Genomic DNA, 15,572 nt, shown 5'->3' on the forward strand with positions numbered 1-15,572 from the left:
GTGATGGGGAATAAAGGTGATAGGATCTTGATTTCTTCCTCTTGCATTGTTTCAAAGACAGTCATAAACTGGCATCAGTAACCGAGTAATTGAGTGTGGCCATTTGGTAGCTTTGAGGCCTTATTTCTGATATGTAACTACAAGGGGAAGGGTGTTGTAAACACCAGATAGGGGATGTATTTAGCATAGAGCACCCCACTCCAGTACTCTTGCCTGGAAAATCCCATGGGCTGAGGAGCCTGGTAGGCTGCAGTCCATGGGGTCGCTGGGAGTCGGACACGACTGAGCGACTTCACTTTCACTTTTCACTTTCATGCATTGGAGGAGGAAATGGCAACCCACTCCAGTGTTCTTGTCTGGAGAATCCCAGGGACCGGGGAGCCTGGTGGGCTGCCGTCTATGGGGTCACACAGAATCGGACATGACTGACGTGACTTAGTAGCAGCAAAGGGAAAAATGTGAATTGTAGCTCCTGCAGAGTTAAGGGGCAGAAAAGCAAGCTTAGTTACAGACTTTCAGAGTTAGGAGTAGGTAAGTAAAAAACTAGGAATGTTCAGGCATGCTTACCATTCTCTTTATCTTCTTTGTTCTCAGGAAAGGGAAAAACTCCCTCCTCTTTTTCCCTTTTCACTGCAGCAAATCCCCCGCTGTCAGTGTACTCCCTCCATATCAATGGAGGAAGGGAACTGGGTGCTGTTCTTACCTGGCTGAGGACAAAACTTCAGTTTTTCTTTGTTTGACAATCACCAGCTGTTCATCCCAGTGGCCCATCTATCTCCTACTTCAAGTATTCCTTGAGAGACGTGAACCCCAAGAAATTTTAATTGAGGTTATGAAGGACAGATGGACAGTCTTCTGCTCGTAGACTCTACTTAGTTAGGGTCACAGAGCTTTCACCTTGTTTTATTAAGGAGCCCCAGGGTGACTTTTGTGGTTATTCCTGCAGGATCTGTTCAGAGGAATAACTGTAATCTTTTGGGGGCATGGGTTTTCTTTCTGCATCATAATTATCTTGATGTAAATCTGTTGTCATCTGAGGGAGATAAAACTTAACAGATATTTTTTTTAAAAAACAGAGATTATAAATCAGTAAAAGAGTTATTGTAACTAGAGGTCAAAGAGAGAATAAGAACCAAGTTATGTTTGGTGACAATTTTGATTGTGGTCCAGGCAGGGTCAGTGCTTGGGTCATCCTCTCCAAAGGAATGGACTAGAAGTAATTAAACGAATGGCAACCTGAACATTAATAGACAAAATAGAAAAAGTTAAACCTAAGATTTAAGCCTGAATCTTAATTTAGGTTTAACACTTGGAGGAGACTTGTAGCCAGGTAGCCAGTTATCTAGGTTTGTCTAAGTAGGTCTTAACCCTTAATGTGGCTATTGGTCATTATGCATTTTTTCCCCAACATATGATCCAGAGCAATTTCATTGTCAAAATATATAACAGTTACAAGAAAAGACCTTTAGAAAATAAGGTTGTATTCAATAGAAACTCTTCAAGCCAGGAGGGAATGGCAAGACATACTTAAAGTGATGAAAGAAAACAACCTACAGCCCAGATTATTGTACCCAGCAAGGATCTCATTCAAATATGAAGGAGAAATCAAAAGCTTCTCAGACAAGCAAAAGCTGAGAGAATTCAGCACCACCAAACCAGCTCTCCAACAAATACTAAACGATATTCTCTAGACAGGTAACACAAAAATGGTGTATAAACTCGAACCCAAAACAATAAAGTAAATGGCAACGGGATCATACTTATTAGTAATTACCTTAAACATAAATGGGTTGAATGCCCCAACCAAAAGACAAAGACTGGCTGAATGGATACAAAAACAAGACCCCTACATATGTTGTCTACAAGAGACCCACCTCAAAACAGGGGACACATACAGACTGAAAGTGAAGGGCTGGAAAAAGATTTTCCATGCAAATTGGGACCAAAAGAAAGCAGGAGTCACAATACTGTATCAGATAAATTAGACTTTAAAACAAAGGCTGTGAAAAGAGACAAAGAAGGTCACTACATAATGATCAAAGGATCAATCCAAGAAGAAGATATAACAATTATAAATATATATCCACCCAACATGGGAGCACCGCAGTATGTAAGACAAATCCTAACAAGTATGAAAGGAGAAATTAACAATAACACAATAATAGTGGGAGACTTTAATACCCCACTCACACTTATGGATAGATCAACTAAACAGAAAATTAACAAGGAAAAAAAAAAATGTATCTATAAAGTTCACTAAAGCAAAGAAAAAAAAGAAAAAGAAAATAAGGTTGTAGTCACCTGCTGATGGCAGATTTTGTTTTTAGAATGTCTGATGGCATCTTAAGTCTGACACAGCTCAGAAAACTCAATACAAGTTTTGAGTTTTCAATACAAGTCTGAAATCACACCATAGTGTCACCTATTTATTTTCACAGCTACTGTATTTTGACTTTAATTGTAGTTTTTCCTTAATAGCCAAAGCAACTGTCCCTGTCAACAATGTTAGCGTTTCTCTAGGTATGAGAAGATGCAAGAATCAGGGCTCATAAAAATCTCCTGAAAGTGTCTAGTTATCTGAAGACCTCTTCAGGCAGTTTTTCCAGAGCACAGAGTGCCACATTCCTAGTTTCCACCATGAATTCCTTTCAGGGAGTGTTGAATGTGAGCAGCTTCAGTGGCCATGATTTAAACTTTGTAAAGATATTGGCAAGTGCCAATTTCTAATTGGCAGAGCCCCTTCAAGGTCATGAATCTGACCTTGGTTTGGGGGCATTACATGACCATTTTGTCCCATGGTGCCAGAAATGGTCATTCCCAGGTCTTGTGAAGATTAAATGACAGGCCATTCAATGTGCTGTTACTAGACTAGGCCATAAAAGAGTATTCAAAATTCTTTGGACTACTTGTACTTACTGGTCTCTTGTGGTCCAGGAAGATATTCCCTTTTGTTGTTTCTTCTCATATCTAGAGTTACATTGTTACAATCATTGATCTCATATGAATTGTATACTATCATTTTATCAGTGGCCCAGTCACACACTTGGTAACCTAAGGGGCAACACTTTATGAAACAGGCAATATACGAAACAATGTAGCTAGCAGTAATAGTAAAGTCATAAGTAAGAACTTAAGAACTTCCATTAGGTGTAGCCCAGTATATGCCAGTATATACCTAAGTTATCTGACTCAGTTTGTTCTATACCAATTCTTATTTCTTAGGGAAACTGTATATTGGTATTGTCCATAAGGCACCCACACTATTTTCTAGTGTTTAGTTCAGTTAGTTCAGTTGCTCAGTCGTGTCCGACTCTTTGCGACCCCATGAATTGCAGCACACCAGGCCTCCCTGTCCATCACCAACTCCCAGAGTTCACTCAGACTCACTTCCATCGAGTCAGTGATGCCATCCAGCTATCTCATCCTCTGTCGTCCCCTTCTCCTCCTGCCCCCAATCCCTCCCTGCATCAGAGTCTTTTCCAATGAGTCAGCTCTTCGCATGAGGTGGCCAAAGTACTGGAGTTTCAGCTTCAGCATCATTCCTTCCAAAGAAATCCCAGGGCTGATCTTCAGAATGGACTGGTTGGATCTCCTTGCAGTCCAAGGGACTCTCAAGAGTCTTCTCCAACACCACAGTTCAAAAGCATCAATTCTTCGGCGCTCAGCTTTCTTCACAGTCCAACTCTCACATCCATACATGACCACTGGAAAAACCATAGCCTTGACTAGACGGACCTTTGTTGGCAAAGTAATGTCTCTGCTTTTTAATATGCTATCTAGATTGGTCATAACTTTCCTTCCAAGGAGTAAGCGTCTTTTAATTTCATGGCTGCAGTCACCATCTGCAGTGATTTTGGAGCCCCCCAGAATAAAGTCTGACATTGTTTCCACTCTTTCCCATGAAGTGATGAAACAAGATGCCATGATCTTCATTTTCTGAAGGTTGAGCTTTAAGCCAACTTTTTCACTCTCCTCTTTCACTTTCATCAAGAGGCTTTTTAATTCCATGTCCAGTTCTAACTGTTGCTTCCTGACCTGCATACAAATTTCTCAAGAGGAAGGTCAGGTGGTCTGGTATTCCCATCTCTTTCAGAATTTCCCACAGTTTATTGTGATCCACACAGTCAAGGGCTTTGGCATAGTCAATAAAGCAGAAATAGATGTTTTTCTGGAACTCTCTTGCTTTTTCCATGATCCAGCGGATGTTGGCAATTTGATCTCTGGTTCCTCTGCCTTTTCTAAAACCAGCTTGAACATCTGGAAGTTCACGGTTCATGTATTGCTGAAGCCTGGCTTGGAGAATTTTGAGCATTACTTAACTAGTGTGTGAGATGAGTGCAATTGTGTGGTAATTTGAGCATTCTTTGGCATTGCCTTTCTTTGGGATTGGAATGAAAATGGGCCTTTTCCAGTCCTGTGGCCACTGCTGAGTTTTCCAAATTTGCTGGCATATTGAGTGCAGCACTTTCACAGCATCATCTTTCAGGATTTGGAATAGCTCAACTGGAATTCCATAACCTCCACTAGTTTGTTCGTAGTGATGCTTGCTAAGGCCAACTTGACTTCACATTCCAGGATGTCTGGCTCTAGGTCAGTGATCACACCATCGTGATTATCTTGGTCGTGAAGATCTTTTTTGTACAGTTCTTCTGTGTATTCTTGCCACCTCTTCTTAATATCTTCTGCTTCTGTTAGGTCCACACCATTTCTGTCCTTTATCGAGCCCATCTTTGCATGAAATGTTCCCTTGGTATCTCTAATTTTCTTGAAGAGATCTCTAGTCTTTCCCATTCTGTTATTTTCCTCTCTTTCTTTACATTGATCACTGAGGAAGGCTTTCTTATCTCTCCTTGCTATTCTTTGGAACTCTGCATTCAAATGGGTATATCTTTCCTTTTCTCCTTTGCTTTTTGGTTCCCGTCTTTTCACAGCTATTTGTAAGGCTTCCTTAGACAGCCATCTTGCTTTTTTGCATTTCTTTTTCTTGAAGATGGTCTTGATTCCTGTCTCCTGTACAATGTCATGAACCTACATCCATAGTTCATCAGGCACTCTATCAGATCTAGTCCCTTAAATCCATTTCTCACATCCACTGTATAGTCATAAGGGATTTAGTGGTTTTCTCCACTTTCTTCAATTTCAGTCTGAATTTGGCAATAAGGAGTTCATGATCCCAGCCACAGTCAGCTCCCGGTCTTATTTTTGCTGACTGCATACAGCTTCTCCATCTTTGGCTGCAAAGAATATAATCAATCTGATTTCAGTGTCGACCATCTGGTGATGTCCATGTGTAGAGAATTAATCAATGACCATCTTTAGATTCCAGGAATAAATCTCATTTGGTTATTTTTCACAATCCATTTAATGTGCTGCTGCATTCAGCTAGCTAGTATGTGCTGAAGATATTTCTATTATTACTCATGAGTATATCCATCTATTGTTTTATTTTTTTATATTGTTTTCTTCTGACTTTGGTAGAAGAGTAATACTGGCCTCATGTAATGAGTTAGAGAGAGTCCCTTCTCTTCAATTTTTGAGAAGCATTTGAGAATCATGATTATTAACTAATTTTTTTGTTTAGTAGAATGCAACAGTGGCACAAGGCTGTTCTTTATTGGAATTTTTGGATTACTGATTCAATCGTCTTACTAATTATAGGTCTATTCAGATTTTCTATTTCTTCTTGATTCAGTCTTGGATGGAATATTTTAAGAATTTGTTCCTTTTGTCTGGATTATCTAATCTGCTGATGTGCAATTGTATGTAGTGTTCTCTTTGAATTCTTTGTTTCTATTATTTCAGCAGTAATGCTCACAATATTCATTTCTTATTTTGAGTAGTTGAATCTTCTGTCTTTTTTCTTAGCAATGTATTTAAAGTTTTGTCATTCTTGTGGATCTTTGCAAAGAACCGTTTGTTGATTTTTTTTTTTTTTTTTTTAAGAATTAAAAGAAAACCCTGGGACGGCGCCCCGGCCGCGCAGGCCCCCGCCGCGTCTCGGGGCGCCCGCCTCCCGCCGAGCTGCTCGCCCGCCGCCCCGGCCTCCCGGCCTCCGTCTCGCCCGGCCCTCCGCCCGTTTGTTGATTTTTTATATTGTTTTTCTCTCCTCTATTTTATTTATCTCCTAGTCAAGGCTATGGTTTTTCCAGTGGTCATGTATGGATGTGAGAGTTGGACTGTGAAGAAAGCTGAGTGCTGAAGAATTGATGCTTTTGAGCTGTGGTATTGGAGAAGACTCTTGACAGTCCCTTGGACTGCAAGGAGATCCAACCAGTCCATCCAAATGGAGATCAGTCCTGGGTGTTCATTGGAAGGACTGATGTTGAAACTGAAACTCCAATACTTTGCCCACCTCATGCCAAGAGTTGACTCATTGGAAAAGACTCTGATGCTGGGAGGGATTGGGGGCAGGAGGAGAAGGGGACAACAGAGGATAAGATGGCTGGATGGCATACCGACTCGCTGGACATGAGTTTGGGTAAACTCCGGGAGTTGGTGATGGACAGGGAGGCCTGGCGTGCTGCAATTCATGGGGTCGCAAAGAGTTGGACATGACTGAGCGACTGAACTGAACTGAACTGAATCACTACAATAAATCAAGTTAGCAGTTATTACCATACATGGTTACATTTTTTTCACATGATGAGAATTTGCAAGATTCCCTCTCCTGGCTACATTAAAGTATAAGGTACAATTATGTTAATTATAGTCCCATGTTGTACATCATATCCCCATGAATTATTCATTTTATAACTGAAATTTGTACTTTTTTGACAATATTCATCCATGTTTGCTCAATCTCTACATCCTGGCTCAGGCGACAATCTGTTCTGTAACTCCATATGCTTGGGGTTTTTGTTTTTTTTTTCCATTTGACCAAATAGTGAGATCATATAGTACATATCTTTTTCTCTCTGACATATTTCACTTGTTTAATGCCCTAAAATTCACCCATTTTGTTGTAAGTGGTAAGATATTCATTCTTTCTCATGGCTGAATGATATTCAGTTTCTTTATCTTTTTAGTTCCACATAAATTTTAGAATTATTTGTTCTAGTTCTGTGAATGTCATGAGCATTTTGATAAGGATTGAAAGACTTTATATTATTAAAGTGTCAAAAAACCTAAAGAATATCTAGATATAATGCAATCCCTATCAAAGTATCCAGTATGTTTTTCACAGAACTAGGGAAAATAATCTTAAAATTCATATAGAATCACAAAAGAATGAATTGATGAAGCAATCCTGAGAAAAAAGAATAAAGCTGGGGTTATCACCCTTCCTGACTAGACTACAACAAAGCTACAGAAATCTAAAAGCATGGTACTGACCCAACAAATCTGATACATATCAGTGGAACAGAATAAAGAGTCCAGAAATAAACCAACACATCTATACTCAATTAAAGACAAAGGAGATAATAAAATACAATTTTTTCAACAAACGGTGCTGGGAAAACGGGACAGTGACATGTAAAAATATAAGATTAAAATATTCCCTCAAACCATATACAAAAACAAACTCATAATAGCTTAAAGTTCTAAAGGTAAGACCACACACACACACACACACACACAACACTAGAAGAGAACATAAGCATAATATTCTTTGACATCAGTTCAGTTCAGTTCAGTTGCTCAGTCATGTCCGACTCTTTGCAACCCCATGGACTGCAGCACTCCAGGCCTCCCTGTCCATCACCAACTCCCAGAGTTTACCCAAACTCATGTCCATTGAGTTGGTGATGCCATCTCATCCTCAGTCGTTCCCTTCTCCTACTACCTTCAATCTTTCCCAGCATCAGGGTCTTTTCAAATGAGTCAGTTCTTTGCATCAGGTGGCCAAAGTATCAGAGCTTCAACTTCAACATCAGTCCTTTCAATGAACACTCAGGACTGATCTCCTTTAGGATGGACTGGTTGGATCTCCTTGCAGTCCAAGGGACTCTCAAGAGTCTTCTCCAGCACTACAGTTCAAAATCATCAGTTCTTTGGTGCTCAGCTTTCATTATAGTCCAACTCTCATATCCATACATGATTACTGGAAAAACCATAGCCTTGATTAGACGGACCTTTGCAAAGTAATGTCTCTACTTTCCTTTGAAGATCTTCCTTCTAATGCTTAAAAAATGAAAAAAACAAAAATTAATAACTAGGGCCTAAATAAACTTAAAAGCACTTTTATAGAAAAGGAAACCATTGACAAACTGAAAAGATAATCAAGTGAATGGGTGAAAATCTTTGCAAATACTGTGACCAATAAGGAGTTAATATTCAAAATATATAAACAGCTCATACATCTTAATATTTAAAAAAACCTGATTGAAAAATGGGCAGAACACCTGAGTATTTTCCCAGAGAAGAGATACAGATGACTATCAGGCACATAAAGAAATGCACAACATCACTAATTATTAGAGAAATGCAAATTAAAATAATAACAAGTCAGTCAAAATTTCTGAAGAAATAAAAATAAAGATTATTTAAAGAGTACTATAAAATGGAAAATTTCCTAGAGCTGAATAAATACACATGTTTGCAAAAATCAGATCCTCAGTGAGACTTGCGATTCTTCAGTCCTACTGTGGAAGTTGAAATATGTATGTCTTGAATCCTTTATTTCAAATTATCTATTTAAATGAAATATTTCACTCTATTAAGATATCGAGTTTCATTAACATTTATTGATTTCTCTGTGTAGATTTCCTACTTGCAGAAATTAATTCACATCCACAGATGAAAAATAGCTGTATATTGCTAATTACATAGGGAGATAAGAATAGGTTTTAAAGAATAATTTATCCTTAAATAGCATTCAGTTCAGTTCAGTCGATCAGTCATGTCCGACTCTTTGCCACCCCATGAAGTGCAGAATGCCAGGCCTTCCTGTCCATCACCAACACCTGGAGTCCACCCAAACCTATGTCCATTGAGTCGGTGATGCCATCTAACCATTTCAGCCTCTGTTGTCCCCTTCTCCTCCTGCCCTCAATCTTTCCCAGCATCAGGGTCTTTTCAAATGAGTCAGCTCTTCGCATCAGGTGGCCAAAGTGTTCGAGTTTCAGCTTCAACATCGGTCCTTCCAATGAACACCCAGGACTGATCTCCTTTAGGATGGACTGGTTGGATCTCCTTGCACTCTAAGGGACTCTCAAGAGTCTTCTCCAATTCCACAGTTCAAAAGCATCAATTCTTCGGCGCTCAGCTTTCTTCACAGTCCAACTCTCACATCCATACATGACCACTGGAAAAACCATAGCCTTGACTAGAAGGACCTTTGTTGACAAAGTAATGTCTCTGCTTTTTAACATGCTGTCTAGGTTGGTCATAACTTTCCTTCCAAGGAGTAAATGTCTTTTAATTTCATGGCTGCGGGGGCGGGTGCGAAAAAAAAAAAAAAAAAAAAAAAATTTCATGGCTGCGGTCACCATCTGTAGTGATTTTGGAGCCCCCCAAAATAAAGTCAGCCCCTGTTTCCACTGTTTCCCCATCTATTTGCCATGAAGTGATAGAACTGGATGCCATGATCTTCGGTTTCTGAATGTTGAGCTTTAAGCCAACTTTTTCACTATCCTCTTTCACTTTCATCAAGAGGCTCTTCAGTTCTTCACTTTCTGCCATAAGGGTGGTGTCATCTGCATATCTAAGGTTATTGATATTTCTCCCTGCAATCTTGATTCCAGCTTGTGCCTCCTCCAGCCCAGCATTTCTCATGATGTACTCTGCATAAAAGTTAAATAAGCAGGGTGACAATATACAGCCTGGACATACTCCTTTTCCTTTTTGGAACCAGTCTGTTTTTCCATGTCCAGTTCTAACTGTTGCTTCCTGACCTGCATACAGGTTTCTCAAGAGGCAGGTCCGGTGGTCTGGTATTCCCATCTATTTCAGAATTTTCCACAGTTTATTGTGATCCACACAGTCAAAGGCTTTGGCATAGTCAACAAAGCAGAAATAGATGTTTTTCTGGAACTCTCTTGCTTTTTCGATGATCCAGCAATGTGAGGGGTCAAATGTATGTCCCTGAGTACAACACAGACTAGATCAGTGGATTCTCAAGTATCTTCTTCCATGTGTGATTCCTGGGAGGAGATGTCCCTGAAAGATCCCAGCTCCCTGTCCTGGTGGCAGGACAATGCTGGACTTTCTGTCCCTGTGGTCCTCTGATGTCACACTGAGCTAAGTAAATGCATACCTGGGACTTAGTCACAGCTGCTCTTAATTAATACACCGATTCTATTACATCAGTGGAATTTCCCTATTTATAGATAAGGAACAAGAGGCCTAAAAGAGTCATTTCCTGTCTGGAAGGAAATTTTCAAAAAATATGTGTAGCATCTTCCCACTAGCTATCTATTTTACACATGGTAGTGTATACATGTCAGTGCTACATTCACAATTTGCCCCACCATCTCCTACCCCCACTGTGTCCACAAGTCCATTCTCTATGTCTGCATCTTTATTCCTTCCCTGCAGATAGGTTCATCAATATCATTTCTTAAGTCCCATGTATATGTGCTAATATACGATATTTGTTTTTGTCTTTGTGAGTTACTTAATTCTATATAACAAGATCTAAGCTCATCCACCTCACTACAATTGACTCAAATTTGTTCCTTTTTGGGCTGAGTAGTATTCCATTGTATACATGTACCTATTTTGTTATCCATTCCTCTGTTGATGAACATTTCAATGTGTATGTGTTCAGTTGCTTATTCATGTCTGATTCTTTGTGACCCCAAAGACTGTAGCCATCAGACTCCTCTGACTATGGAACCTTTCAGGCAAGAATACTGGAGTGTGGTTGCCATTTCCTACTCCAGGGGATCTTCCCAACCAAGGAATTGAACCCACGTCTCTTTTATCTCCTGTATTGGCAGGTTAATTGTTTACCACTGTGCCGCCTGGGAAGCACGTTGATGGACATTTAGGTTACTTTTAAGTCCTGGTTATTGCAAACAATGCTGCAATGAACATTGGGATGCAAATATCTTTTTGAAAAATGGTTTTCTTCAGATAAATGAATGGGATTTATAAATGGGAATCCCATGAATGGGATTGCTGGGTCATACAATACTTCTATTTTTAGCTTTTCAGGTGACCTTCACACAGTTCACATTGGCTATACAAATTTATATTCCCACCAATGGTATAGCAAGGTTTCATTTTCTCCACACCCTCTCTATCATTTATTGTTTGTAGATTTTTTTTTGATGATAGCCATTCCATCCAGTGTGAGGTGATATCTCATTGTAGCTTTGATTTGTATTTCTCTAATAATTAGTGATGTTGAGCATTTTTTCACATGCTTTTTGGCCATCTGTTTGTCTTCATTGCAGAAGACATGTGAGACATTGCATTGTCTATTTACGTCTTCTGACAATTTTTTGATTGGATTCTTTTTTAATTGAGCTGCATATGCTCTTTGTATATTTTGGAGATTAATCCCTTGTAAACTGCTTTGTGCATAAATATTTTCTCCCATTCTGAGCCTTGCTGTTTTGTTTTCTTTATGATTTCCTTTGATGTGCAGAAGTTTTAAAGTTTAATTAGATCCTATTTATTTTTGTTTTTATTTTCATTACTCTAGAAGATGAATCTAAAAAGATCTTATTGTGATTTATGTCAGAGAGTGTTCTGCCTATGGTTCCCTCTAAGATTTTTTATAGTATCTGGCCTTACATTTAAATATTTAATCTATCTATAGTTTGTTTTTGTGTATGGTGTTAGTTGGTGGTGGTTTAGTCGCTAAGTCATGTTTGACTCCTGTGATCCCATGGACTGTAGCCCACTAGGTTCCTCTATCTATGGGATTCTCCAGGCAAGAATACTGGAGCTGGTTGCCATTTCCTTCTCCAGGGGATCTTCTAGGCCCAGGGATTGAACACAGGTCTCCTGCATTGCAGGCAGATTCTTTACCACTGAGCCATCTAGAAAGCCATATTTCCAGTATCTACCTTCAAAATAAGAATGCTTGGGGTGTCAAGGTAATGTTTCTAATTATACATGTGGATGTCCAGTTTTCCCAGCACCACTTTTTGAAGGGACCACCTTTTCTCCATTGTATATTCTTGCTTCCTTTTTCATAGATTACTAGAAGCGCCTGGTTCAGGCTTTAAATCCCATTTCATTGATCTGTATTTCTGTTTTGTGATACCACCATACTCTTTTGATTACTGTAGCTTTATAGTCTACTCTGAAATCAGAGAATCCAATTCCTCCAGCTACTTTTTTTCTTTTTTTTTCTCTTTTCTTTTGAAATAAAAAGAGTGTATAGGAATCCAAGATATTGCATCGCCACACTGATTGATAAACTCTAGTCATTTTCTAGTAGCATAGTATTATGGCATCTGTTTTACTTCTTCCTTTCCATATCTCTTTTTTTCCTTATTGAGCCTGGCTGAAGGCTTGTCAATTTTGGTTATCCTTTATGAAAATCAAGCTCTCGATTTTATTGATCTTTTCGATTTTTGGTCTGTATTTCATTTAGTTTCTACCACTATTTCCTTCTACTGACTCTGAGCTTTCTTTGTTCTACTTTTCCTAATTCTTTTGGATGGTAACTTAGGTGATTTATATGAGAATATCCTTATTCCTTGAGGTACACTTGTGTTGGTATTAAAATCACTCTTATAGGTTTTTGCTGTATCCCCCGTATTTTGGAAATTTGTGCTCTCATTTTCTTTTTTGGGGGGGGAATATTTCCTGATTTCCTCTTTGATTTCTTCGTTTTCTCATTAGGTTTTTAATTATATGCTTTTTAGTTGCCATAGGTTTGTATTTTTCTCATTTTGTTTCCTATAGTTGCTTTCTGGTTTCATACCACTGTGCTCCAAACATGCATGATGCAGCTTCTATACTTGTAAGTTTGAGAAGACTTGTTACCTGGGCTATCATGTGATCTACCCTGGAGTATACTCCACAAGCACTATAAAAAGTGTGGTTTTTAAAAAATTTAATGTTCTTTATGTATTTATTAAGTACAGCTCTTCTAATGTCATTTAAGACCACTGTTTCCTTAGTGATTTTTTTGGTCTAGATGATTAGTCCATTGATGAAGATGAGTTGTTAACATTTCCTGTTGTTCTTGTATTATTGCTAATGTTTCCCTTCATATAAGTGAATATTTACTTTATCCTTTAGTTTCTCTTATCTTAGGTATACAAAGCAAAAGTCACTCACTCTTTGCAACCCCATGGACTTTACAGTCCATGGAATTCTCCAAGCCAGAATACTGGAGTGGGTAACCTTTCCCTTCTCCAGGGGATCTTCCCAGCCCAAGGATCAAACCCAGGTCTCATGCATTGCAGGCAGATTCTTCACCAGCTGAGCCACAAGGGAAGCTCTAGGTATATATATGTTAGCAAATATTTTTAGTATGTACTCTTCTTGTGTTGATTCCTTTCACATTATGTAATACACTTTGTCTTATGCAATAAAGACAAATTTTCTTTGAAGTCTATTTTTTCTGGTATGAATATTGCAACCCCCCTTTCTTATAAAGTTCACATGCATAAAATACCTTTCCATTCCCTTACATTCATTATTTGTGAAAATTTAGTCTGATGTTAGTCTCTTATATGCAGTATATAGATATGTGTGCGAAGTTGCTCAGTCATATCTGACTCTTTGTGACCCCATGGACTATATGTAGCCTGCCAGGCTCCTCTGACAGTGGAATTTTTCAGGCAAGAATACTGGAGTGGGTTGCCACTTCCCCTTCTAGGTGATCTTCTCAACCTAGGGATTGACCTTGCATCTTCCACATTTCCTGTATTGGCAGGCAGTTTCTTTACTACTGCACCACCTGGGAACCCCACTCAGCTACCTTATGTCTCTTTATTGAATCATTTATTCCACTGGCACTTAAAGTAATTATTGATATGTATGTAGTTACTGAAATTTCATTACTCATTTTCCAGTTTTTATGGTTCTTCTAAAATCATTCAGGATAATAAATGTCATTTGAGAAAAATTATCTTTAATTAACCCATGTTGTACCACAAAATTAATCAAAATTTCCAAGTTTTTCTTCTCCAAGGCTGGGAAAAACTTTGTGAAAGTAGGAAAATGCACAAATAAAAATGGAAAAGTAGGGAAATGGACAAAAGAAAATGAACAAAAAAATCAGCAGATAGAGGGGGAAACTTAAAATAGCGAGTATACAAATTGTCTAAAGTGTTCAAATCAAAGAAATGGAAATTTTAAGAAACTAATACAAACAGCAAGTTCAACACCCAGAATCTGATCAAACAATAGGGATTCCTTGTTTTAAGGTTTTGAGTCATTCTTCAAGGATGATTCTTCAGATCCAGAACAATTTTCCTTTTTATGACTGCCATCTGAAAGAATCTTTTCAGAGCACTCTTTATGTCTTTATTTCTTAGACTGTAGATGAAGGGGTTCAGCATGGGTGTGACCACAGTGTACATCACTGAGGCTGTTGCACTTGAATGTGAGCTGTGGGTACCAGTAGAACTAAGGTACACTCCTAGGCTTGAACAATAATATAAGAAGACAACTGAGAGGTGCGATACACAGGTGGAAAATGCTTTATATTTCCCCTGAGGTGATGAGATTCTATGTATAGAGAATAGTATCTTAGAGTAAGAATAAAGAATACCAGCCAGGGGGCCACCACCCAACAACACTGATGTAAAATACATAAAAACATCATTAAGAAAAGTGTCACAACAGGCAAGTAGTACAACCTGTTTGATTTCACAAAAAAAGTGGGGGATTTCTAAGTCTGTACAGAAGGACAGCTGTAAGACCAGTAAGCTTTCTAACAAGGAAAACAGGGCACTAATGATCCAGCACAGCAGCACCAGCAGTCCACAGAGTCGGGGGTTCATGATGGCCGTGTAGTGCAGGGGGTGGCAGATGGCCAGGAAGCGGTCATAGGCCATCACAGTCAAAAGAAAATCATCCAGTGCTGCAAACTGCATGTAAAAATACATCTGGGCGATGCACCCTCCATAGGATATAACTTTGCTCTGGATCTGTATATTTATTAGCATCTTTAGGATTGTCGTGGTAGTGAAACAGATGTCAACAAAGGACAAGTTGGAGATGAAGAAGTACATGGGAGTGTGAAGACGGGAGTCTGAAATGACAGCCAGGATGATGAGCAGATTTCCAAACAAAGTGATCAGATACATGGAGAGGAACATTCCAAATATGAACGGTTGCAGTTCTGGTTCCACTGATAAACCCTGAAGAAGAAATCCTGAATTTTGTGTATCATTTCCTGGTACCATGTGCTGGTGTTGATGACTAAGAATAAAAAATACATATATAATTTTGCACAAATAAGTATTATTATTTAAAATGCTACAATGTATATTTTAAACCATATATATATAAAGTAAATATATATAAAACATTTAATAGATGTTTTACAACATCTCTGACTAGGAATTCTGTTAGAGAGAGAGGAAATATACAGACTTGTTGGAAAGTCTGTACAGACTGAGTAGGAAATATACAGACTGAGTAGGAAAAGTTATCTAAAGTGCTCAGGTAGTCCTATATAGATGGTTATATGGAGAAAATTTTCAGACTTTCTCCCA

General features: G+C 38.7%; 1 protein-coding gene across 1 annotated transcript; it reads right to left on the reverse strand.

The window, feature by feature from the left end:
- Positions 1 to 14,291: 14,291 nt before the first annotated feature.
- Positions 14,292 to 15,260, reverse strand: LOC106701295 (olfactory receptor 7A17). The gene has a single exon (XM_014481189.1). The coding sequence runs from the start codon at positions 15,258 to 15,260 to the stop codon at positions 14,292 to 14,294; it is 969 nt and encodes a 322-aa protein (XP_014336675.1).
- Positions 15,261 to 15,572: the final 312 nt, after the last annotated feature.

This window comes from Bos mutus, chromosome 7 (assembly GCF_027580195.1).
Source record: "Bos mutus isolate GX-2022 chromosome 7, NWIPB_WYAK_1.1, whole genome shotgun sequence".
Lineage (NCBI taxonomy): Eukaryota > Metazoa > Chordata > Mammalia > Artiodactyla > Bovidae > Bos > Bos mutus.

Bases quoted from the DNA above. Each gene is read 5' to 3' on its own strand.
- LOC106701295 (XM_014481189.1), bottom strand. From the start codon at position 15,260: ATGGTACCAGGAAATGATACACAAAATTCAGGATTTCTTCTTCAGGGT.